Source organism: Rhinolophus hipposideros (assembly GCF_964194185.1).
Source record: "Rhinolophus hipposideros genome assembly, chromosome: 1".
NCBI classification, from domain to species: Eukaryota; Metazoa; Chordata; class Mammalia; order Chiroptera; family Rhinolophidae; genus Rhinolophus; species Rhinolophus hipposideros.
In genome coordinates this window covers 22821675-22849223 of record NC_138047.1, presented here as the reverse complement: position 1 = coordinate 22849223, position 27549 = coordinate 22821675, and the positions used below count along the sequence as shown (strand labels likewise).

The following is a 27549-nucleotide window of genomic DNA, read 5'->3' as shown; positions in this document are numbered from 1 at the left end:
CATCAGAGATATTGGTCTGTAGTTTTCTTTTTTTTGTTATCCTTACCAGGTTTTGGTGTCAGGGTTATGTTGGCCTCATACAATGAGTTAGGGAGTACTGTCTCTTCTTCAATTTTTTGGAAGAGTTTGAGCAGGATTGGTATTAGATCCTCTTTGAATGTTTGGTAGAATTCACTAGTGAAGCCATCTGGTCCCGGACTTTTGCTTTTGGGTAGGTTTCAGGTGACTGATTCAATTTCCTTACTAGTGACTGATCTATTTAGGTATTTCAATTCTTCATGGTTCAGCCTTGGAAGGCTATATGCTTCTAAGAAGTTGTCCATTTCTTCCAAGTTATTGAGTTTGGTGGCATATAGTTCTTCATAGTATTCTTGGATGATCCTTTGTATTTCTGTGGTGTCCGTGATAACTTCCCCCTTTTCATTTCTGATTTTATTTGTGTCTTTTCTCTTTTTATCTTAGTGAGTCTAGCCAAGGGTTTGTCAATTTTATTAATCTTTTCAAAGAACCAGCTCTGTCACATTAATTTTTTCTATTGTCTTTTTGTTCTCTATTTCATTTAGTTCTGCTCTGATTATTATTATTTCCTTCCTTCTGCTGACCTTGGGTTTCACTTGTTCTTCTTTTTCTAGTTCTTTAAGGTGTAACATGAGGTTATTTATTTGGGATTTTTCTTGTTTCTTGAGATAGGCCTGTAATGATATAAATTTTCCTCTTAAAACTGCTTTTGTTGCATCCCAAAAATTTTGGTAGGATGTATTTTCATTGTCATTTGTTTCTATGTATCTTTTTATCTCTCCTCTTATTTCTTCTTTGACCCAGGCGTTCTTTAAAAGTATGTTGTTCAATCTCCACATATTTGTGTTTTCTCTGCTTTCTTTTTGCTGTTGATATCAAATTTGAAAGCCTTGTGATCAGAGAATATGCTTGGTATGCTTTCAGCCTTCTTAAATTTGCTGAGCCTAGTTTTGTGTCCCAATATATGGTCTATCCTTGAGAATGTTCCATGTACACTAGAAAAGAATGTATAGTCTGATGTTCTAGGATGAAGTGCTCTATAAATGCCAATTATGGCCATTTCATCTAATGTGTCATTTAAAGCTGCTATTTCTCTCTTTGTTTTCTGTTTGGATGATCTGTTCATAGCTCTCAATGATGTATTTAAGTCCCCTACTATAATTGTGTTTGGGTCAATTTCTTCCTGTTCTGTTAGTAGTTGCTTGGTATAGTTGGGTGCTCCCTGTTTGGGGGCATAAATATTGATGACTGTTATGTCTTCTTGTTGTATAGTCCCCTTTATCATTATGAAATGTCCATCTTTGTTTCTTGTTAACTGTTTTATCCTGAAGTCTGTTTCATCAGTATGGCTACACCTGATTTTCTTTGGATACCATTTGTTTGGAGTGTCAATTTCTACCCTTTCACTTTGAGTCTATGTTTGTCCTTGTAGCTGAGATGTGTCTCTTGGAGGCAGCATATGGTTGGGTTTAGTTTTTTGATCCAATCTGCTACTCTGTGCCTTTTTATTGGTGAGTTCAGTCCATTTACATTTAGGGTGATTATTGATATATGAGGATTTCCTATCATTCTATCTTTGGTTTTCTGGTAGGACTGCATGTCTATTATTTCTTTGCCTTTTTGTTGCTGTCTGTTATCTTTTCCCCCTTTTATGTTTTTGTTGTCACAAATTATCCCTACTTATGCTGGTAAATAGCCTCCTTCAGTATTTCTTGTAGTGCAGGTCATTCATTAGAAAATTTCTTCAGCTTCTGTATGTCTGGAAAGGTCTTTATTAATCCTTCATATCTAAAGGATATCTTTGCTGGATACATTATTCTTGGATCATAATTTCTCTCTCAATAGTTTGAATATTTGAGTTCATTCCCTTCTAGTTTGTAGAGTTGCTGCTGAAAAATCTGATGATAACCTCATGGGCTTTCCTTTGTAGGTTACTGTCTTCTTTTCCCTGGCTACCTTGAGGATTCTTTCTTTGTTATTAATTTTTGACAGCTTCAATACAATGAACCTTGGAGAAGGCCTGTTAAGGTTGAGGTAATTAGGTGTTCTATTTGCACTTGGATTCGAGGATCCAGTTCTTTGTACAAGTTTGGTAAGTTCTCATCAACTATTTGTTTGAATATACTCTTTGTTCCCTTCTCCGTTTCTTCTCCTTCTGGTATGCCCATTTTTCTTAATGGTATGTCCATTGCTTTTTCTGATGGAGTCAGAAAGTTCTTGTAGAGTTCTTTCATTTCTTTTAACTCTCAAGTCTCTCTCTTCGATCTGTGTCATTTCCAGATTCCTATCTTCTATGTCACTGGTTCTTTCCTCCATCTGGTCAGCTTTATTACCTAAATTGGCTATTTCATTCTTCATTTCTTTTATTGAGTTCTAATCTCCACAGATTCTATTTGGTTCTTTTTAAAAATTTCAATCTCTTCGGTAAAATGTGCATTTTGTTCTTTGATTGTGTTTCTGAGTTCATTAAACTGCCTGTCTGTTTTCTTGCATCTCATTGAGTTTTTTCAGAAGTACAATCTTGAATTCTCTGTCATTTAAGTCACGTATTTCCATGTTTTATGTTCATTTTCTGGATGCTTTTCACTTTCTTTCTGAGCTGCTTTGTTATCTTGGTTATGTGTGGCAATTAATAAATTATTATTTTTCTTTCTAGGCATTTATAGGGGTGGTTTCTGCAACAGGTTGATAGGAAGAGGTCTTTGCTTTCCAGTAGGTGTTGGTAGAATGCTTTTATTTTCTTTCAACTGCAGCCATTATTTCTCTCTCATGCTGTAGTGTTAAATTTTCTCTGCACTGTTTTGGCTTCTCACACAATGGGGACATTCCCTGGAAGGTGGGCTTCTCCTCTGTGAGTAGGTTGCCTGGGATCAGGGCACTGTCTCCATTGGGGGATGTGGAAAGCTTCTGAAATTCCGAAGCTTTTCCTGCACCAGATTCAAAGCCTGTGCGTTTCAGCAGCTCTATTTACCCCTGCAGGGATCTGCCCAGATAGGTGGGGGCAGGTGCTGGGTGGGTTGTGAGAGGTGGCTGTGAGCAATGGCAGTGACCACCAGCACAGCCCGTCCTGCACCCAAGGCTCCCTTCCCTTTGCTGGGACCATGGCTGCAAGTCCTTGGCTGTGGACCGCAGTTCTCAGAACTGCAAATATTCCTTTATTTTGATCTGACGCTGCTAGCATTCTAGCACTGAGAGGGTTGAGCTGGGGAGAGCGCTGGGAGGCTAGAGAGGGAGCGGCTAGGCTCCGTGCCTAAGCCTTTCATCTTCTGATTGGCAGTGAAAGCTTAAACCACCATATTCGCCCTTTTTCCCTCAGTTTTTGCTCCTAGGTCTCTGCCGTGAGTGTTGGGTTCAGCTGTGTTATATGCTGATCCCTCAGGTGGGACTGTGGGCCATAAGTGGAGCATTAGCAGTCCAAATTCTTCTCTCTCCCATGGCTGCGGTAGTTCCAGAATGCAGTGAGCTCAGAGCTCCAAGCTAGGTCTGCTTCTATGCCCGCTTGGCCTGCATCTCTGCACTTCCCCCTTCCCTTATCCCCTGCTCACCCAATTTGCCCACCTTTAGATGATTTCAGTTGGGCATCTCTTAGTCTTTCCTGTCTGCTGCAGGGAGTCCTTTGTGGAATTACAGTTGTTCAATTTGTTGTAAATTCCAGGGGAGAGTTCAAGAGGCTCACCTCATGCCACCATTTCTATGATGTCATCTCACTTTATTTATCTTAATCTGTGGGTTATTGAGTATAAGTGGGAAAAATTAAATATATACAATATTTAAAAATTTTAAAACATATATATATAAATGCATATATCTACATAGTTTTATAAATAATAGCTATTTTATGATAATCTGACTTAAATTTGTTTAGCACCTTGTACTTGTTATAATCTTTCAAATACATCATTAGTTAAGAATGTCATTTAATTAGCTATATAAGCCGCTGGATACAGAATGGTGTCTCACCAGTTAGACCTCTTTGTTAACAGAATATTGCATCTAAAATAGTATCAACATAGGATATAATAAAATGTAAAAATCACAGTTGTCTGTGATAGTTAAAAAACCTATTTTAAATTAGGCTAGGGAAGTAGAAAAAATCAAAACCATTAAATTTCTTTTTCTTATTATTCTTGTGATTTAATTGGATAAAGTCACCCTCAATGTATAATGCATTTTCTGGTATACTAGACTATGAGGGCGGTATGATTTATTTTACCTGAAATTAATTTATTTTTCCCTTCAGTTCAGAAGCAAAAGGGTGATCATTGATGTTCTAATTTTGATTTTTGAAGAACTACCTTTGAAAGTGTAAGGTAATTCAAAATCAGTTTTTTCTCCACACACACACACACACACACACACACACACACAACAAAGTGCCAAATAAATGTATACAAGTGGACACCTTGGTCAACATTGCTCAAGTAGTAGTTTGCCGTAATCAAAAGTGTCTGGACACTGGGGGTAACCACTTTGAGCACCTCTTGTAGCTGTAGAAATCAAACGTGACTTGTATTTGTCTTTTGTTATCGGTATATATTGAGTATTACAATTTTAATATAGTTTTACTTTCTTCAAATGTGTATATATTTTTTTGGCACCGTGTGTGTGTGTGTGTGTGTGTGTGTGTGTGTGTGTGTGTGTGTATGGCTGTAGGACTTGTTAACTACTAGAACTAGAACAAGGATCTTATTGTGATAGGGGTACACAAACAGTCTGTTTTCCTTGAGTATATGTGGGTCATATTTATAATTTTAAAAGCATTTAATTTATTGATATACTTTTAGGACAAGATGTGCCTGTTCATTTTTGGTTTTTTTTGACATGCTATTCTAATGTGAATGTAGGATTTTTGCAATTTTTTAAATATGCAGCGTGCTATTTTTAAATATTTTTCAAATACTATATTGTGCATCGTATGGTCTCTACATGGCACAAAGCCGGGTTTTTATAGCCTTTCTGGATAACATTTTTCTCTTAAGTCTTGTTATACTTGCTTGTATATGCTTTAAAGTTGCATTATGTTTATCTCACCTCATCAGAAAACTACCAGTTCTTTCACTGGAAGCAAGAGGAGGAATTTCATACCCATTAGTTTAATTGCTCTACGCCAAAATATCCAGTTTTCTGTATTATTCATTAATCTCTAAGTAATATCTTAATACATATTTTCCTACTAGTTGAACTTTAACCAAGTGTATTTTGCTATTTCATGTTCTTCATCTTATTTGTGTATTTGACGTAATTTTGTTTAATCTGAACTTGATATCTTTTCCTACTTATTCATCCATTCAAGCTTTACTTTAATAGCAGTATAGAAGGGTTTTATATTCTCCTTTGTAATTACTATTTTTGTTCGTCTTAGAAAATGTCATTGGCAAAATAGCTTCATCTTTTTGGAAATTGTTAACCATCTAAATTGTGAAGATTCTTCTCACTGTTTAAAAATTAGTTTTAATCTGATAAATACTGAGGGTTCCAAAAATATATATATATACATGACTTGTATTCATCTTTTGTTATTGCTAATATTGAGTGTTACAATTTTAATACAGTTTTTTCTTTTCTTAAAATGTGTATACATTCTTTTTGGCACCCTCTGTATAATTATCGGTACTTCCAAGTCTAAGCACACGGTGTATAATGAAAAGACACTAAATGAGAAATCAGGAAATCTAGTTGATATTTAGTTCTGTCACTAACTGTTCATGAACCTTAAGCCTTCCTATCTATAAAATGGGGATATCATGGAGCCTTCAGGCAGAGCTGTATCAGATGAAGTATGTATGTGGAAGTCCTTCGTAAACTGCAAAAAAAATTAGTCTGTTCTTGTTGTTCTTACTACTACTACCACCACCACTACTATCAGGGGTTTTCTATTACAGACTAAAATTTGAATTATATATAACCAATATAGTACCAGTGGTGAAATTGGCAAAGACTAGTTTTTAAGATATGTGAGAAGGTGGAAAATGTAGTGAATTTGCCCAGTCGCTTAGCATTAGTGAAAGACAGTTTTGGCAGTATAATTACTTTTTCCATCTTCAAATATACTGTCTCCCTTTCCATAGAAACTATGTTAGGCAAGTTGTCATAAGTTTAAAATCTTTAAACACGAAAAGGAAAAAGAAAAGAATGAAGTCTCACCTTCAAAACAAAGAAATAAATTTTGGATAGGTCTGTAGGTTTGGAGGGGTCTTAACATTTCACTGTCCCACAGATTGTAAACATTACAAGGCCTTGGTGAGCGATGCCCATGAGCTCATTGAGACTTTGGCTCCCTGTATCTCATACCATGCACCTTAGGAAGTTCTTGGATCAGAGGCAGATGTGATCACTTTTGTTATTGTCCCCAGTATGGCCCCAGTTCTGTGGCTTACTGTGTCTATTGATAAAGCAACGAGAGAATCAGGAAGTCACTAGACTGTGAGGTGGAATTGATCTTATCAATTTGTATTGCATCTTACAGAGTTAATGCTCTTTTCTTTTTAGTGTTTGTGACTGTGGTTAAGTATAATATCTTAAAGTTACACCTCCCTTATTCCTTTTATTTTTTTATAATACAGCAAACATTTATTGAAAGTCCACTGAGTGACCAACACCTGACTATATCCCAGGGGAGAATCAAAGAACAATACCAGGGGTCTTTTCTTAAAGAGCTCACAAATCAATCGGGAAAGGAGCGAGAAGAAAATAACTACTGGGGCAGCCGGTTTTTCCAGTGGTTAGAGCGCAGTGCTCATAACACCAAGGTTGCCGGTTTGATTCCCACATGGGCCAGTGAGCTGCACCCTCCACAACTAGATTGAAGGCAATGACTTGACCTGGAGCTGAGCTGCACCCCCCACAACTAGACTGAAAAACAACGACTTGACATGGAGCTGATGGGTCCTGGAAAAACACACAGTTCCCCAGTATTCACCAATAAAAATTTAAAAGAAAATAACTACAATATAATGAAAAATGGCTATAGATACCTTTGGTTTCAAATGGCCAAATCAGATATTGGGGTTAGTTGATTGAGCAGCTCAGTAGTGTCATCGAGGACCCAGGCTGCTTTCTTTTCCCTTTCTGTTCTGCCAGTCTCAGTGTGACCTGTGATTATTCCTTATTATAGATAGGCAAACTTTTCCAGAAGATTCCTAGGAGACATTATCTCAGAACTCATTGGCCATAATTGGGCCATATCTAGCCCATCCCTAAAAAAAATAATAGACAGAGGCAATGAGACGTCCAGAATAGGTTTAGGCCAGTCAAGAATTACTTCCGGGGTATAGAGACACTTTCTCCTGATGCTTGTGTATGTGAGATAGACACCCAAACAAAATTGAAGCTTGGAAAACACAAAAGGATGAGAAAATGGATTTTGAATGAAATATCTACAAGAATATGGGGGGAAGAGAGTGACCAATATACAGAAGGGGAGTGGGGGTAATTTTCATGGAAGAGATGTTATTTAAGCTGCTATTATAAGATGTATTCCAGAGAACAAATTGGTAGTCACCAGATGGGAGTGGAGATGGGGCAATGGGTAAAAAGGTGAAAGAGATTAAGAAGTACAAATTGCCACTTATAAAAAAATAGTCATGGGGATGTAAAAGTGCAGTATAAAGAATATAGTCAATGTTGCAATAACTATGTATGATGTCAGATGGGTACTAGACTTTTTTGGGGTGATCACTTCATAAGATACATAAATGTCTAATCACTATGTTGTATACCTGAAACTAATGTAATATTGTATATCAACTATAATTGAAAAATAATTTTTTTAAGTAAAAACAATAAATAAAAAAGCAAGCAATGGAGAAATAGATAGTTAAATTATTCTTTGACGACTACTTATAGATATAGCAAAAGAATTTCAGGTGCTATGGTAGAAAAAGACATGATTGAAGAGATACAGAACCTCAGCTTGATCTATTGGGGAAAAAGTAGTTCATAGAAGTTTGGCTGAGAAAGTAACCTTTTAATTTCAATATTCCCAAGTACCATAAAGGTAAAAGAAAATAATGTGAAAGTGCATTTTAATAAAAAGTTGGGCTCTAAAGTAAGTACATAAGAAAAAAATCAGCGTCAAATTTATCCTTGCATATTCCTGAATCATCCATGCACTACAACAGTGTACAATCTTGTAGGATTTTTAACTTTAAAGTTTGAGACCACTAAGTTAGTCTAAAGAATAGAACAAAAGTAATTGTTCCTACATGGCCTATGCATGAAGACCATTCTGCATTTAAATTAAGTTCCTATCTACAGCCATACCACCCTGAACGCGCCCGATCTCGTCTAAATTAAGTTCTTAAGAAGAATAAATAGAAAATTCTATTGTTTGTACTTGTCTGTAGGATTTACTCTATCCTATTTTAATATGAAATCTCTATAATCACTTAAAAACAGCTTCAAAATTCATGAAGCAAAAACTTGTAAAATTGAAAGGAGAAATAGAAAAGTCCACAATAATAGTTGGGAAATTCAATACTTCTCTTTTTAATCAATATAAAACAATAGAAAATAAATAAGGATATAGAAGACCTTAACAATTGTACCAACCAACGTAACATTCCACCCAACAACAGCAGAATATACACTGTTTTTAACTGCATTTGAGATATTCACCAAGTTGTACCAAATTCTGAGCCATAAAACAAACCTTAAAAAATCATAAAAATTAAAATCATGCACGTTCTTTGACCATAATAGAACTAACTAGAGTTCAATAACAGAAAGATAGCTGCCCAAGTGTTTTGAAATTTAAAAACATACTTCTAAATAATCATGAACAAAAAAAAAAAAAAAAGAAAGAAATCACAAGGAAAATTAGAAAATATTTTGAACTGAATGAAAATGAAAACACTACATATCAAACATAGTGGGAGGCATCCACAACACCTTTTAGAGGAAAATCTATAGAATTAAACACCTAAATTTAAAAAGAATATCTAAGTTTTCATTTTTAAAAACTAGGGAAAGAAGAGCAAATAGAACCCAAAATAAACCGAAGGAAGGAAATAACAGTTAAGAGGAAAAAATCAATGAAATTGAAAGCAGAAAACCAATAGAAAAAAAAAAAAAAAGGCCGGTTCTTGACAAAAAAAATCAATAAAATTGATAAACATCTAGTCAGTTTGATCAAGAGGAAAAGAAGGTACAAATTGCCAATATCAGAGATAAAAAAGAGACCATCACTAGACCTTCCTATAAGTATTGAAAGGATAATAAGCAAATGTTGTAAATTAAATATACCACTCCTAACTACTCCCCCAAAATTTTATGCTCCCCAAAAGAAACAACTCATGAAAGTTTATACAGGATTTATTCATAATCTCCCAAATCTGAAAACAACCCAAATACCCTTCCATCTGGAATAGATAAACAAATTGTGGCGCATCCACAAAATGGAATGTGATTTAGCAATACAAATGGATAGAATACTGATACATGCAACACCATGGATTAATTTCCCATGTATTATATAAGCCAGATTCAAAAGACTTCATACTATATCATTCCATCTATAAGACATTCTGGAAAAGATAAAATTATAGGGACAGAAAACAGATAAAAGCTTTCCAAGGACTGGGAGTAGGAAGAAATACTGACTATAACAGGATGTATGAAGGAATTTTGAGGGGTGATGGAACAGTTCTATATCTTGACTGTGGTGGTGCTTATGTGACTGTATGTTTGACAAAACTCACAGAACCATAATGCAAAAAAAGTGAATTTTACTATTTACTAAAATAAATGAATAAAACAATCTCTATGACCTTAAAAAAAAAAAAAAAAAAAAGACGAGTCAGTTTTCAGGGCGCAACAGGAGTTTAGAAGAGCATCCAGGTAAGGAAAAGAATAGTTAAAGATGTAAAAATCATGACACTTTAGGGAATAACAATAATTCTGGAAGCTGGAGTATAGTTTATGCAAAAGAGTACACTGGGGAATAAGGCCAGAGGATGAGGTTGGGCCAAATAGGGAAAATATTTGAGTGTTATGCTAATGATTTACACGTTATCCTGAAGGAAATGAAACTGAGGATTTTCAGAAATCTGCAGTCCTTTTCTCAATGTCTTCCTAGTCTTTTTGGAGGTATGCCGCTCCTTCTCAACTAGATTGCTCAGGCCCTGTGTTAGCATTCCCTGAAGTCTTCCATGTTTGTAATAGTTTTACACTTGAAGTTCCTTTTGGCTGGATATTAGAACCTTGATTCACATCATCTCTCAAGTAGTTTACATATGTTATTCTCTTCCCCTGTGCATAAAACATTAATATTGAAAAGTCTAAGGATAATACCATACCACGTTCCCCCGAAAATAAGACCTAGCCGGACAATCAGCTCTAATGCGTCTTTTGTTAGCTCTTTTTCCATCATTTTGGAGTTTTTACATCTTCTATTTATTTAAAAATACTGCCCATGTTGTTTGTTCATTCTTGTTCTTGTGTTCCTTCTAGTTTACTCTTCATTTCTAAAATGAACTTTTCTTTATTTCTAATTCTTTATGGAAATTGTGTTTTTACTAATCACCTAATTTATAAGCTTTAATAATTCTAATTTATCTTCTTTTCATTATTTTTATAATTCCTTCACCTCATTTTTTTCTTATAATTACTCCATATGGAAATTGATTGTAGTGTTTTTACGTTAGTCATTTTTTAGTGAAATGCGTTTTCATGGTCTTTTAAAGAGAGAGATGTGGGCCAGGGTAGCATTTCTAATTTCATAGTTGTCAAGATCCCATTTTTGTTATTTTCACAGTGACGGAGAGTAGGTTTGGACTCCTTTACTCCCCTTATCTCGTTTTATCTGGACTTTCTCATCCCTTCATCCCATTGTCCTTGCCTTGCTCAATTTGGATACAACCCCCAGTAGTTTCTCCTCCGTGTGGGGCTTTGTCCTAGGAGAGGACTTCAGCTTGTAGTCTTAAGAATTCACAGGATTCAGACCTACAGAATTCTTCAGCAGCATCAGACCTGGCGGCATTTTCTTAGTCATACCCATCAGTAGAACCTGAAAGTCCATTCCTAGCTTCTGTTGCTGTTGTGAGCTTTTCAATGAGACCTAATGGCAATTCTGTTTCCCTGGCTCTCAAGGAATTGTGTAAGCATTCCCTCCACAGATTCCAGCATTTTCTTACTACATGTGGATTTTGTAGTTGTTGCTAGTTTGTCCCGATCTGCTCATATTTTGGAGTTGGTATACATACCCTGTCAACTAGTATTGTATATGTTGTTCCTTTTTTGTTTTGCTGTAGTAGTTCCTCCATTTTTATAGAGAGGTTTAAAAACTATGCCACATCATCTTTCCAGAATTCCTCCAGTGTTCTTGAGAAAAAAAATTGTTCTTTAATTTCGTAATTGAAAAAACTGTATTATTTTTTTGACACATATAACATCACTTAGAAAAGTTGAGCTTTTGGGTTACATTTTTGAAGTACCCTGAAATTCTAAGAGCCATTATTTTTGCTTTTGAATTTACACCTCATTTGGATCAAAGATGTGGTTAGGATTCGCATAATCGTGATATTGTAGAATAGCTTTGGCATCAGGTAGATCTGGATTCAAATTCCACTTCTGCCACTTGTCATTTTTCTTTTCCCATATTAATTCATTTTTTCTGAGGTTTTCCTCACCTCTGCCATGAAAATACTACTTCTACCACAACTACTACTACTAAGTATCTCAAAGGGTAATTTGGATTGTTATATTGGATATTTGACTGAACGTTAATAAATTTATATTTACAATCTTTTGATTTGATTGCATCCTAATTCATAGAAGTATAATAAGTTGACAATGTAGACGACAGTTGAAAGTGTAATAGTTTCTTTTATATTACGTAAAAAACTTTGTTGTAGAATTTTAGAAAAAAATGGCAATTCAGTGTTTTCAAAATAATCTTATTACTACATCAACGTTTGATATGTCCTATCATAAATTGTATTCAAATGTTCAATATTGGTAACATCATTTCCCATAGCAATTGGGAGGGGCAGATATTGTGGATAAAGAAGCTTTGTCCTTACACTTGGGAAGAATCTGACTTGGGTCCTCCCTTCACCATTTACTAAAAGCTTAGTTTGGTTTGCTATGCTATCAGTGAAAGCTTCCTTTTGTAGCTGCCAGTTTACATATAATCAAATTCAGTGAATGTTAATTGAGCATGTACTTATTGCTAGAAACTGGCATAGGCACTGGACATAAAACGGTGAACAAGACAGAGTTTCTGCCCTCCTGGAACTTAGAGTTTAATGTCAAAGGTAAACAAGCCACTACTGCATAGAGTGGTAAGTACTGTTATAATATAAAACAACCAGGTATTATAAGAGGAGCAGTTTAACCCACATTAGAGGTTTAGGAAAGGCTTCCTGAGAAAAATGATACCTTAGTAGCTGAGGATGTGCAGGAATTCCCAAACTAATAGGAAAGTAGATAAAAAGGGCATGTGCAAAGGCTGGGAGACACATACAAGTATGAGGACTTGAAACTGTAAGGATTAATAAGCAGTGTTCCATATACTGGCTGATGAAGTTCAAACTCACCAGGAGAGTTTTTAGCAACACAGATGTTTTTTATAGGTCCCACCTCAGACTTGATGAATCACGTTCTTAGAGAGTGTGTGTCAGGATTCTGATTATTAGCTGCTGTGGGGTGCCACTGGAGTAGGGCATGTAAGAGGGTTTGCAGAAGGGGTACCAATGCACGAAAGGTGAGTCAGGGAAGCCAGGGGCACACTACGGAGGGTTTGGAAGCCACATGTGAGTTTGGATTTTATCCTAAGGGCAGGGGGAAACTACAGAAGGATTTCGGGTGTATGGGGATGAGATGATCGATTTATGATGTATGGAAATCACCAAATTTACTAAAATATGCCCCCTGTATCTCTCTGCTTTCATGAGAGATACAACCTGGTTTATGAGGTTCAACTTCTTTGAACCTCAGTTTTCAAAATCTGAACTAGAAATAGCATCTATTTGGCATGGTTATTTTGAGGTTTAACTGAGAAAATAAAATGCCTGATATGTATTTGGCACTCAAAAGATTTTAATTACTGAAAATAGTGTGGAGGTGCCTCAGAAAATTAAAAACAGAACTACCTTATTACCCAGCAATTCCACTCCTGGGTATTTATCCAGAGAAATCCAAAACATTAATTTGAAAAGATATATGCACCCCTTTATTTACTGTAGCCATTCACAATAACCAAGGTATGGAAACAACCAAAATGCCCATCATTAGACGATTGAATAAAGAAATTGTGGTGCATTTATACAATGGAATATTACTCTGCCATAAAAAGAATGAAATCTTACCATTTGCAACAACTTGTATGGACCTAGAAGATAGTATGCTAATAGAAATAAGTCAGACTGAGAAAGACAAATACCATATGATCTCACTTATATGTAGAATCTAAAGAATAGAATAAAAAATATAAAGAATAGAATAAACAAACAAACAAAATAGAAATAGACTCAGAGATACAGAGAACAAATTGATGGTTGCTAGATGGGAGGGGAGGTTGGGAGGATGGGTGAAGGGATTATGAAGTACAAATTGATAGTTTCAAAATAGTCATGCAGATGGAAAATACAGTATGGGGAATATAGTCAATAATGTAAAAACTATGTATAGTTTCAGGTGGGTACTAGACTTATCAGAGGCATCACTTTATAAATTATATAAATGCCTAACCGCTATGCTGTACACTAAAACTAATATAAAATAATATTGAATGTCAAGCAGAATTAAAAAATATATAGTCACAGGATATAAAGTACAGCATAGGGGATATAGTCAATGGTATTGTAATAGCTATGTACGGTGTCAGATGGGTAGTAGATTTGTTAGGGTTATCACTTTTTGAGGTATGCAAATGTCTAATCAGTAGTTGTTTTGTACTCCTGAAACTAATAACAAAAAAAATAGTCATGGGAATATAAAGTATAACACAGGAAATACAGTCAATAATACTGTAATAACTATGTACAATGTCAGATAGGTAATAGACTTGTTGGGGTTATCCCTTTGTGAGGTATACACTCGTAAATGTCTGATCACTATATTGTTTTGTACACCTGAAACTACTTTTAAAAATTGAAAAAGAAAATCACCTTCTCGCTCACTCTAAGGTCAAAATTACATACTGATTCCTCCACTCAGAATCCCCCTCACCCTGGATAATGCCTCAGGCGTCAGGCCTCACAAACATCCTCTCGGGAGGCACTTCTTGAATCTTCACACCAGCTGAGATGTCCTTGTATATATTTGCAATATCTTTCCCCTTTCCCCTTAGGACTATTCATTATGCTTTCAATTTCTTAATGCCCATGTTCCCCACAGATTCTAAGAGACATGATGGCAAAAGTATATACATAGTTAATCCATATGATTCACAAATTCTGTTCAGGAAATCGCTTGCTTGCTAAAATGTTTTGTAACTCCAAAATCAATATTCATGGCACTTTCTCTATCATTCTTGCGCATGCACAAAGAGGAGAAAAATTTGAGAAGCCCAAAATGCATGCTTTCAGCTGAGGTCAAACAAGATGATGTTCTGCCTTCTTGTTTCAGCTCTCATACAGTTAATAAGCTTCCATGTTGCAGTCTACTTAGTGCGACATTTTCCACATTTTTGTGTTTTTTATGGATTATTTCACTGTTTAAAAGGGCCCTGAAGCACAGTGCACAAGTGCTGTCTAATGTTCCTAACTACAAGAAGGCTGTGATGTGCCTTACAGAGAAAATATGGGTTAGGGAAGCTTCATTCAGGGAGCAGTTAGCGTGTATGAGCCATGAGTTCACTGTAGTGAGTTAACAATATATGAAATAAAATGTCTTTAAACAGAAACACACATAAAACAAGGTTATGTATTGACCAGCTGACAAAAATGTGACCAGAGGCTTGCAGGCACCAAACCCTGTATTTCCCTTAGGAGCAATGGTTCATTATTCACTAATTCCAGTTTTGTGATGATTTTTATAGAACATGACTACTGCAAATAATAAGATTCAACTGTATCTTATTAACTTCTATATCTCCGATAGTTAACACAGTGACTCATGTAACAGTTGTTCAATAAATATTTGTTGAATTGTGTGTATGTATATATACATACTTTATACATACATGCATAGATATTATATATAATATAGAAATAAGGTATACTGTATTTGTTTTTCACGCCACAGGCTTACCTCAGAGCCTTATTATTACTTTTTGCTTTTAAAAAATGCTAAATATCAGTTTATTATTGGTGTCATCTTTATTGTTATCTAGGATGCTGGGGAAATGGTTCGTTCCTTTGTTGGTGGTTTGGAACTTCTTGTCAATTTACTGAAATCAGATAATAAAGAAGTTTTGGCGAGTGTATGTGCGGCTATTACCAACATAGCAAAAGATCAAGAAAACTTAGCTATTATTACAGATCACGGAGTTGTCCCTTTATTGTCCAAACTAGCAAATACAGTAAGTAACATATCTTTTTATTTTACATGCATACTGTCATAAGGTATCATGGTGTAGTGGCAAAAACAATGAGCTTCAAGTCCAAAGACCTGAATTCAGGTTTAACATCCATCACTTAATGAGGTGTGAGATTTTTGGTTAATTCATTTAATTTCTCTGAGACTAATAAATGTGAAAGTATATTTTTAAACTGTCCAATGTTTATACGCAATATCCTTGTGAAATAGAGGCTGTTTTCCATTTGTCACTGGCAAGCAAAGTGGTGACAAATATCTTATTGTAGAAGTGTTAACTATCATCTTCATCACATCATCATTATTATTATCCTTAAGACAATTGCTCATGCCAACTTCAGAAGTGAAATGTGCCTTCCCCAGCTTAGCAGGCTTGGATCAATGGCATTGTTTATCCAGAACTGTGCCAGACAGAATAAGCAGCCCTGAGAGATAATGACTTCACCACGACTAGGGGTATTTGAGCATAGCTTGCACTACCACTTGGCAGAAAAGTTGTAGAGCAGAAATTCAATCACTGGAAGGATGCTTGGTCTAGAAGACTTTTTAGAGCTAGTCTAATACTGAGTTCCTAAGAATATCTGACAGATTCAGTTAAGGACACCAAGTTATTGCCTTAAGAGAACAGTACAATTAATGAACAGAAAACAATACCCTTTTTCAGTTATGTTATACCTATACGAGATAATTACGTACAAAAAGAAGGACAGTCTGCATAAAGAATACAGAAAGGAAAATGGCAGACTCAAAATGTCAGTGCTTGCTACACTGTCTTTTCCCTCTTGAGAACCAAGGTGTATCACTCATATAGAAGTATTCCTAAGGTGATCAAGTGGAATTCATCTATTTACCCCAGTTAAGTAAAGTGCTCCATTAAGAATGTCTTACATTATTTTCATTACTAAACTACTTGCTGATCTGTAATTCTGTGTTGTGAGTAGATTTACTCAAAAGGAAGTTGGTCCAATAAATAATAATAATAGTAATAATACTAATGATGATGATGGCAGGGAGATAACTAATGCCAGACTCCTGATCACCTTTGAGTGCACTAACAATGTTCAGTTCCTAAAAAATCAGGATTGACACTTTGTCCATTGGTGACCCAGCAAAATACTAGTTCCTTTCAAGACAGCACCAGAGTAGCCAGCTAGCCCTTCTCTCTTGACTCATTGACTTTTTAGCAGGGAATAAACATCTTCTAAAGCATAAACATGATATCAAGGAATCATTACAGTACACATCACACCATTCTTTTCCTTTATGCAGAATAACGATAAACTGAGATATCATCTAGCAGAAGCTATTTCATGTTGCTGTATGTGGGGCAGAAATAAAGAAGCCTTTGGTGAGCACAAAGCAGTGGCTCCATTAGTGCGTTACCTGAAATCGAATGACACCAATGTGCATCGAGCGACAGCGCAAGCTTTGTACCAACTCTCAGAAGATATTGATAACTGCATCACCATACACGAGAATGGCGCCGTCAAGGTACAGTTGGTTGACTTTGTGGTTTCGTCCAGGTTAGGCAAATGTGGCTGAAAAGAAACTTCAGTAACGTTAAGGTTTTACTGAAGGGGGTATTTAGACACAAAACTGCCTCTTTGTTGGGTCATAGCTGCAGTTGAATCATGTGTTATCATGGATTATGCGGCGGAACAGTTGCATAGCGATAGAATTTTTCTAAATCAAAGAATATAAAATATACTCAGTAAAATAAGTAATCATTCCATAACTCAAATTTGATTAAAGAAAATTTACAGTGTATGAACCATCAGTGGTAGTATATTATTTCCTTAGCACTTAAATAATAAACTATAGGCACCAACTTAACAGCTTTGGAGCTGACTGAAACAGCATCTAGGCTGCAGTTGGACAGTCTTAACCATAATAACAAAGGACCAATTCAAAGACATTTAAAAAAAATCTGTGCATCAAATTTTCTTTGCCTTTAACCGATATATAGGTAGGAGAGTTTCTGCTCATAGACTAATGTATATACGCATTGGAAAGCACTTAGAGCTTCTGAATGGAATATTTTGTTGACAATAAATATAGAAATACTTAAGAGTTCATGAACAGTTTACATGTGTTAGGAAAAATTGATTTAAAATGTTAGTTCTTTTCTATAGCTTATTTCCTTGTTCAATCTAATTTTACTGTTTATTACCTCAATTGGGAGCCTATGATAACCAGGTGCATTTACATTTTAAAATGAATGCCCAAAGAGGGCTTGATATTTTAGACAAGAATTAATAAAAATTTCCAGTTAATCATACCTAGTCAGATTTGTATGTGCCGAATATGAAACATGTCGGGAGGAATCAGTCTCTTAAAATGCCGATTGGTAATTTTTTTGAGGTGTTAATTTATCTTTCAAATCTATTATAGATGAATATGATGTTAACTTTTCTGAAATTAAACCTAATGTACGTTTAACTGTGTCAACCTTTCCGTTATAAATCTGTTCTTACAGCACATACATTTGGCCAAATTAGTTCCTTTAAGCAAAAAAACTGGCATTAAAAGCACCTTTTAAACTAAGCACTGATTTTTCAAAGTAAATTATAAAAGAATATATTGGAATGTTAACTCCAAGTCTAAAGAATGATAAAAATGCTGTCACTTTTCTATGATTATGTTCACACTTCAAAAAAGAAGACATTTCTAATTTAAAATTACTATGTACATTCTATTATTGAACAGGACTTTCACAGCCTAACCTGCCATAAGTATACAGTGTTGTAAAAAAATGAAGCTATAAAATTTAATTAGTCTGGTAAATTATCTGACATATAACATATGCTTAGACCATTGCCAGGGACTTTAAGAAGAGAATTTCTAGACTACTCAGAAAATTTTTACGTTTAATAAGGTTTGCATGTTACCGTTCAGTTGACATGTATGCCACGTCCCTATGCAACTCTCAGTTATTTCCTCTAAGGCAAGTCAATAGATAATCTAAAATCATTTATAAATTGTATTCTGCTATAAGAAATGTTGAAATTGTGTTCACCCTCCCACACAGCTTACATATATTAGAAAAAGAAACAATAAGAATGACTAAGGTGAGGAGAAAGAAAGAAAAAAGCAAAGAAAGAAAGTAGGGTTTGTTGTGACCCTTTCCTGGGTCATCTTGGAGTATCTTGAGGACCTCTCTGTCTTGTCCATTTGCATTCCCAACTACCTGCTAGTTCCACTGGATAACTGTAAAGCACAGGGCTTTTTAAAAATTGTACTTTGTGGAGGCAGCCCTTACCATGGGCTCTCCCTCTTGGGGCAGTGGGGAAAGCATATGGACCTGTGTCTCCCTTCTCTGGTTTTCTTTAAGGAGGAAAAAATATGTGGATGTGGTGTACTGGGTGTAGGTAGAATAAACGAGGTTTGGTAGTTTCTTGGATCTGGGGAATAAAGGAAAGATTTTAGTCAAAAATGACTCCAGGTTTCAGGCTAGATGAAGAGGAAGATTTCTTAGCCAAGATAATGCAAGAAGTTATTTGGCACCTGAGGGGTGGTTAAAATACCTGCAGTGAATGTGTCACAATGTGTAACTGCTAACATTTCTGACACCAAACACATATAAACTTTATCCACTCTTTTGGCAAACCCCTGGCTGTTTTTATTTCTAATTGCTGTTGAACCTTTCTAGTCAAATGCTTATAGTGTTATTTCCCAGGTCTGCAAACATTCCTGCTGCAGCTGCCCATGAGCAGTGCTAACAGACTCTTTGACAATTACCAGAGTCATCCTGTCACCCTGTTCATAAGTAATTTATTCTAGAATTAGCATCCTTCTTCTCACAATTTCCTCAACAGAAGTGGCTGACGTTATGCAATGTATCTGTCTCATACCAACTGATGTTTATTACATAATAACAGTGAAGGAGTATTGACGGTCGAGAATAGATTGAGTTCAGTTTCTAATGTGTCAATTTAAATGGTCAGTTTGAATTTTAGGTCAGAGCAGTGCTTTCCAGTAAGAGTGGAATGTAAGCCATATATGTAACATTAAATTTTCAAGTGGCCAGAATTTAAGAAAAGATAAAAAGAAACAGGTGAACTTTATTTTAGTAACATGTTTTATTTAACTCAATATATCCAAAATATTATTTCAACTTAATATATCCAAAATATATAATCAATATAAAAATACTAATATTTTACCTTTGTGTATGTGTATTAAGTCTTCAAAAAGTGTGTTTTACATTTATAATACATCTCAGTTTGGACCGGACACATTTCAAGTTCTCACTAGTGTCTAGTGACAGCACAAGTCTAGAGACAGGAGAGGGGGAAATTCAGGAAGTCCCAGTGGAGAGGTTTTAAGCCATGGGTGAGGGTGGATAAGATGTTGGGGGCACAGAGTTTAGAGAAGCCTGCAAAATGTCTACATGTTCACCCACAGAGCATGTAAACTAGGAAGAAGAGCTGTCAGAGTAAACTGGGGAAGTGAATAGGTCAACTAGGAGTTCTAGAAGCCAAAGGAAGAGTGAGTTTCCAAAAGGTTTGTGTTCAAACACTGCTGAGCAGTCGACAAGGACTTCCTGATTCAGTTATGTAATTTTTGTGTTTGAGCCTTTCCCGGTAAGAATCTCTTCTATATGAACTAATAATTCCCGTGCTCTAGTAAATACAATGTGATCGGAGTAATGCAATATTTATTCCCTTTTGGATTGTACACAGACCTCCTGAAAAGCGTTAGCTCAGGGTCTTGTACCATTGGAAAACCTTGTGAATGGGAATGCAGAGCTGTTGGCAACTCTCCTGACAATGTGAAAAGTCTAGGAAATGTACCGAAGTCATTTGCTAATTATAACAAAACTGTAACATAGGAAAGGAATATAAGGAGGGGAAGGACTGCAGGAAAAACTGAGCAAGACAAGCCATTTCCTAAGACAGAAAAAGTGATCAAATAGAAAGATGATGAGCACCTATAAAAGGCATTGAGCTCCCTTCCCCATGGTGACATTGGATTTGTTTTTGCAAATGTCTATACCAGGCAAGTGAAAGCAAGGTTATGGCCTATAACTTTCTGCAAGGCAGGAAATTGAAGAAATTGCACAAACTACAACCAGAAGTGGGTCCAGCAGTGGGAGAGTGAGGGGAGAGTATTTCAGTTGGGGCGGAACTGAAAGGGTTGTCCTGGTTGCCTCGCACAAGGAGCAGCATTCAGAGAGCAGGTCAGGTGAACGCAGGAGCACACACCCCATAGTATTTCTAAGCCTGGCACAGTAAGAGAAAATAGTACTAAAGCTTTGGAGTCAAGTAAATGTACCTTAGAGACAGATGACTCAGGATCTCAGCGTCTGTGTGCAGTCTACATACCCAATGTTTGATCAAACCAGGATATTTTCTATTAATTAAAACTCTTAGTGTACCTTTGTGATTTTGAGTACTCTCCTCCCATTTCAGATATTCCCTGGTGGGCTGGGGATTGGCCACTTGGCAGGAATTAAATGACTTAGTAGGACCAGTAGGTGTCAGTGACTATATTATGAGACCACATATACAGTCATATACAAACCTGTTTCTGATTGACTTTTCTTTATTTGCATTTTTCCTTTAAAGTAAGAAAGAAACTTATGATTACTTAAGGGTTTCTGTAAGTTGTAATAGATTTTAGTGTGTCATGTTTAACTTAATGTTAATACATACATAAAATGTTTTCCTTCACTTTTATTTTTTTAACTTAAAAATGTAATAGTTTTAAGGTATAATGGAGGTCCACATGCACATATTTAAAATGTAACATTTGGTAAGTTTTGATGTGTACACGCGCGCACACACACACACACACACACACACAGTAAATCCTCCTTCTTGACCTTCTCTGTCCTGGGGCAACCACTGATCTGCTTTCTGCCAATATAGATTAGTTTGCATTTTCTAGAGTTTAACATAAATGGGATCACATAGTATGTGCTTGTTTTTGCTTGGCTTCTTGCACTCCGCTTAATTATTTTCATATTCATCCATTCTCTTACATGTACCAATAGTCCACCCACTCTGTCATTGCTGAGTAGCATTCCATTGGCTGTATCACAATTTGTCCTTTCATATGTTGATAGATAGTTATTTCCAATTTGGGGTTGTTACAAATAAAGCTGCTATAAATATTCGTGTACAAGCTTTTTGTGCGCTCATACACTTTCACTCCTCTTGGGTAAACACCTAGGAGTGAATTGCTGGGTCGTATGGTAGGCGCCTGTTTAACTTTTTAAGAAATTGTGAAACTGTTTTCCAAAGCGGCTGTGCCATTTTGCATCCCCACCAGCCGTGTGCAAGGGCTTCCTCACCAATATTTGGTATTGTTACCGGACTGAACCGAGTCCAATGACTCACTACTTCCCAGTCAAAAGACAACTCTGAGAAGATTTTATGAGAAGGAATGTACTTAATTGTGTGCCGGCAGGCAAGGACACAGGGATAGGGTCACTTCCCCAAAGTGGCCTGTCCCCAAACAAAGGATGGGATTCGTCTTTATTTACATGTTTATGCATAAATATTGAGCTGAGCCTCCTCATCGCATGTAAAGGTGAGGACATTCCTGCACACGTGCAGTAAGAAAACATGCCTATGCGTATATCCCATGTTCGAAGATGACAGAAAATCTCCATCCCTGGGGGGAGATTTTCGTATTGCAGTGAGGGTCTGATGAGAAGAGTTCGTGAAGAGGTCAGAATAGAGTTTGTCAGGCCTCTCTGGCCAGCCTCAGACATTTGAGCCCCTAGTTTTGTAACTCATCCTGGGTATGTCCCTGAAAAGACAGTTGCAGCAATTGTCAATATCAAGGGTGGCACAGGTATGGAAGAAGGTTTAATTACGTCTCAGCCCTTTTGTTAAACAGTTAGCAAATTATAGGATGTGGTTACAAAAACCTTATAACCTTATATATCCAGAGTGATCTAAATGGGTTTACAGGCTAATCTAAGCAAAGTTATAAATTCTAAATAAAAGTGATTCTATGCTAAACCCCCTGGAAGGTTGTGTGTGTGTGTATCTATCTTTCTATCTATCTTTCTATCTATCCATCTGTTACAGAATGTTCAGCCGTTTTTATATTTTAAACATTCTAATAGGTGTGGAATGATAGCTCATGATTTCAATGTCAATTTTCCTAATGACTAATGATGTAGAACATCTTTTTATATTTTTATATGCTTATATGCCCACTCTTTTAACTCCTTCAGTAAAGTGTTCAAATTTTTTTTGACAATTTTTCAGTTGCCTTGTTTTATACTGGGAGTAGAAGGTTACCTTATACTGAGAGAGAAAGACTTAAGGATTTTCTTATTTAAGTGGTGGTTTGGAATAATAATATGAAATACATAAGAAGGGCCTAGGAAAGTTACAGTGATCACAAGTTCTGATCCCAAATCAGGAGTTGCAGCAATTTATGTAAAGTTTTATAAGGGTATAAAAGTTAAATTAAATTTATACATTTAATATACATTTAACATATATCAAAGTCAACTTTGTAGAAAAATATTAAAATATTAAAATAACTAATAGCTAACAAAGGCAATCATGAAAGGAATATTTCAGTATTGTTTGATTTTTTTTTCTAAGTTTATGTTAGAATATACTCTTTATCCAATGCTCCTTAACCTTCACTATGGACACAAATCATCTGGGAATGTTGTTAAAATGCAGACCCTGAGCCAGTGGGACTGGTGTCGGGCCTGAGACTCTGCATTTCTCACAAGCACCAAGGTGCTGCTCTTGCCTTCTGTCTGGGACCACACTTGGATTAGCAAGTCCTTAGCCCTGCAGCAAGGATTCCAGACCAGTTGTCCCAGGCCACAAGCAGCTTTATCCATTTAGAAACATTAGCTGTTTTTCTGCTGACAGGAAAAATGGTTAGGAAGCACTGTTCTAGAAGAAAACCATATAACATATTATTTGATATCCTTTCAAAGGCAATAAAATTAATTGCATTAGCCAGGGGTCTGGCATACTGTCTCAAATTTTATATTCCTAATTTGAAAGCTTATAAGGTTAAAAATAATTGCAAAAACCGCAATTACTTTTGCACCAACCTAATAGTATTTTAAATAGGACACTTGTCTCCTTCTTCCATGCCAGCTCAGCTTCACTACACTGAATTCACCTTGTTGCTACTAAGGCACCCCCACCCCCACATGCCCTCCCCACCCCCGCCCCAGCAAAATCAATTTTCCTCCCCTCTTGAAAGCCAAAAAGGAGAAAAGATGAAAAAGAGAGTTGCATATAAAGTATAACAAAAGAGCTAGATAACAATGAAAGCAATATCTTTTTCATTTATTCAGCTTCCTATATGCCAGGTACTATTGTGAAAGCATGTTTACACATACTCTTCCATTGAAGCTTTTCTGTTATCCAAGGAGATGGGAATTATTATCTCCATTTTACAGGTAAAGAAACTGAGTTTCATAAAGATTGAGTAACTTGTCCCAAATCACCCAGGTCATAAAGAAAGGACCCAAGAAATCCAGTTCCAGAGTTTGTTCCCTTAATTCCCATTGCTAGGTGAACCTGAAAGACCCTGAGGCACATGTATTGGTGTGGGCCCCTGTGTTTAGGGCTCTGTTGAACTACTAAGCCTGGTTGAGAAACTGCTTTACGAGGCAGAGCAGCTGTCTGGGAAGGCACACGGGGAATGGGACTTGGCGGAGAACACACTGGTTTTATGGTGGAATGGTGCCTGTCGGTCCTGTCACAGCCCTCACCTCCTTTCTTGAAAATATGTCCCAAGTGCTCTATTTTTCTCCTTAGTTTTCATGATTTTCCAGCCTCTCTGACTGCCCTTGCAGCTTTCTCATAGTCTTAATTTATGCCAATTAATCATTATTACTAGTAAGAGTTACAGTATATGAAGTTAAAACCAGATGATTTGTGATTTAAAATACATATATATTTCTATCTTTACATAAACTTTAATAATAAGGGTAGCTTTGTTTTCCAAAGGTAGGTTTAGAAACTTGGTATAGATAAGGAAAAGGGTTAAAATTAAGTCCAAAACTCATGTATTCAGGCTTAGTGTCAATTATGTTAATTCTAAAAATGTCATACACACACACACACACACACAAACCGGGGGTGCCAAAAAATGTATACAAGTGGACACTGGTCAACGTTGCTCAAGCAGTAGTTCGCCATAATCAGAAGTGTCTGGACACTGATGGTAACTACTTTGAGCACCTCTTGTAATTGCAGAAGTCAAACATGACTTGTAATCATCTTTTGTTATCAGTGTATATCTAGTATTACAATTTTAATGTAGTTTTCCTTTCTTAAAATGTGTATACATTTGTTTGCACACTCTGTGCATACACACATATATATACACACATGCACATACATACACAGCATAAAATGCCATTAATATTAACTAATTACCTTTCCTTATGGCCTCTGCAAACATTTTCTGTCTGCAAATTCTTCTCTTCATCCCATCCTTAATTTAGATGCACCTGCTCCAAGATGCTTTCTTGGACTTCCCGGATTAAAGTATGGTATCACTCTGTTACTTTCATTCAACACTGTTTCCTTCATAGCATTTGGCACACCTGGTAATTATTTTGTCCATTTACTTGTTTTTGATCAGGCCCTTCTCATAGTGTCTATGAGGGTTATGAGACTCTGTCCTACTCACTCCTCCTGAATTCCGGGAGTGGTGAATCGAAGGGCAGGCCCTGGCTGTCTGGAGAATCCATATACAGTATCTTTATTCTATTCCTCTATTTTAAATTTCACCAGATGATTTGGAGCTGCCCATTAAATGAATAATTAGCAAATATTAGAATAGTAGGCTGAATAATAAGAGATTTCAGTGCTTTCCTTAGACTAACAAATAGTTAATATAAATAGCTATGTATATTTTATAGAATGTATATTATGGGATAATCTCTTTTTAAAAATAGCAACCATTACTGAGTATTCACAGCTGGGCTAGGTGCTTTATTTTTTATTTAGTCTTTACAGTAACCCTATCATGCAGGCAATACTGCCCCATTTTAAAGATTAAGATGCTTTGGTTCAGCAGTCTAAGCAATGTTTCCAAAGTCACATAGAAAGAAAGATCGATCTGGATTCAATAAATTGCAAGCAACACAAATATCTCAAATAAGCTTAGGCATCAAAGAGGGTGCATGGATGTTTGACAGATCTCATGGGCAAGAAAGCAACAGAGCCCTAAGAAGGTGTTAGGAAAAGGGATTTAAAGGCTTTTTTCATCTTTTCCTTCATTTCTCCTCCTTTCTGTATCCATTTAATTTTACTCTTTCTCTGCGAGTTGGCTATATACCTCTGGTTTGCTCTGCTGTTTTTGCAAGTTTTACCCTCCAGTCACCTAGCGGGGCAACATATTTTTCCTCACTTTCAATTTAAAAAAGAAAAAACTCAGGGAAAGGAATCTGTCCCAGTTTGGGAAAAGTACCCCCCCTTAGTCCAATCAACTGTGGACAGGAAAACAGCATGGTATTTTACAAAATGGCTTCCAAGTCTTGGAACTGGAGGTGCAAGGAGAGTTAAGAGCATTTCTGGTGAGCTGGGAAGAACTAAAAAAGGTATACACTAATGTAACAAGCCATGATTAAGATTTCTGGACCTATCAGCATAAGAAATTGTTCGGTCAGTTGACATTCACTGTCTTTTACGATCATGCTGTTATTTAGTGTATTTTAGAATTACATATACTTTTATTGTAAGGTGATCATTCCAAATCTTTCAAAGATGTACAGTGGGCATTTTCCCCAATAATTCTAAAATGTGCCTTGTTTGTTGAAATTATAAGTTCTTGCTAACAGCTTTGGCTTGTGTTAGTTATTATTATTATTTTATTTTTATTACAGAACTCTTTCATAAGGCAAGCTTTGTGAGTTAAATGGATGTAAATTATAAAATGTGAGAGGTAATTATTTATAGTTTTTATTGAAAATATTCCAGACCTAGCTATTGCCAACTGCTGGTATGGATTTAGTATTCTGAAATTTAAATAGTAAGTTTGGGCTCTTATTTTTGTCAAAAATTTTGTGATTAAATGGTGTATTATTATACTGTCAACCTACATTTAAGAAAAGACACTCCTTCACCATTTTAAATCTATGCAAAACAGTCTTCATTTTATGCACATACAAACCTATGAAGCATTCACATGTTGGTTTTGGGATTTTAAACTTGGCAAATTACAGATTCCCATTTTTACATCTGTCACTGCTGCTCCAAATTTTGAATTGAAACCACAGGATTTATCTGGCACTCACACCAAGCTAATGCTTTTCCCTTCTTTAAATTAGCTGCTACTTGATAATTAAGAAAGAGTGCAACTAGATGGCAGATAACATTAGGACAATAATGTATCCAGATTACTGTCAACTGTGCAAAGGCTACTTGAATTTTTGGCAGTTTAAAAACCAAAAACCTGTCCATCATGTTGCATTCAAACATGGCAACAGGTGAACGCCCTAACCTTTTGTTTTTGTTTAGTTTAGAGGAAACCAATGAAAAGTAAAAACAAAAAGTCATTTCCAACCGAATTGTATAAAATACCTATCAGGTATGAGCCTCCCTTCCTGAGTTGGGTGAAGCCAGAAACCATGTCCTTGATACTTGCTCCTGAGTGGCGTATTTTTAGAGATTGTTACTTACATATCCTAATAAGTTTAGAGATTGTTACTTACATATCCTAATAAGTTTACTGTAGAATCCCTGCCAGTTAAGAAAATATTTTAGGGTTAAGGAGTGTTGGAGTCCACGAAACTTAGATTTGAGGCTGGAGAGTTTTTCTTTTTCTTAACATAATCATATTACCAACATTAGGCACATCAGGCTACATTAAAAAGAAAATGACAGGACTGGGGAGTTTATCTTGTCTAAACTATATAGTCTAGGATTCCTTAAATTTAAATAGGTTTGGATATCAAGGCATTAGGTTGGCATAAGATGCTGCTGGCACATGTTAAAGCATCTTTTGGTCTCAGAAAAAGGCACTTTTCCTGCCGAGCTGTAGGTCTGTTGGCGCTGTTCACCAGTAGCTATGCCCCGCAGCTTTTTTGGTGATAAATGATCCGTTTCA

At 36.1% G+C, this 27549-nt stretch overlaps 1 protein-coding gene across 2 annotated transcripts in view; it reads left to right on the top strand.

The window, feature by feature from the left end:
* The window catches only part of ODAD2 (outer dynein arm docking complex subunit 2), a 174809-nt gene that overhangs the window by 120312 nt on the left and 26948 nt on the right, over positions 1–27549 (top strand). For both annotated transcript variants that reach the window (XM_081046562.1, XM_081046561.1), the window contains 2 exons: positions 15293–15481; positions 16765–16986. In XM_081046562.1, the coding sequence (XP_080902688.1) occupies positions 15293–15481; positions 16765–16986 (411 nt within the window). The remainder of the gene's footprint in view (positions 1–15292; positions 15482–16764; positions 16987–27549) is intronic.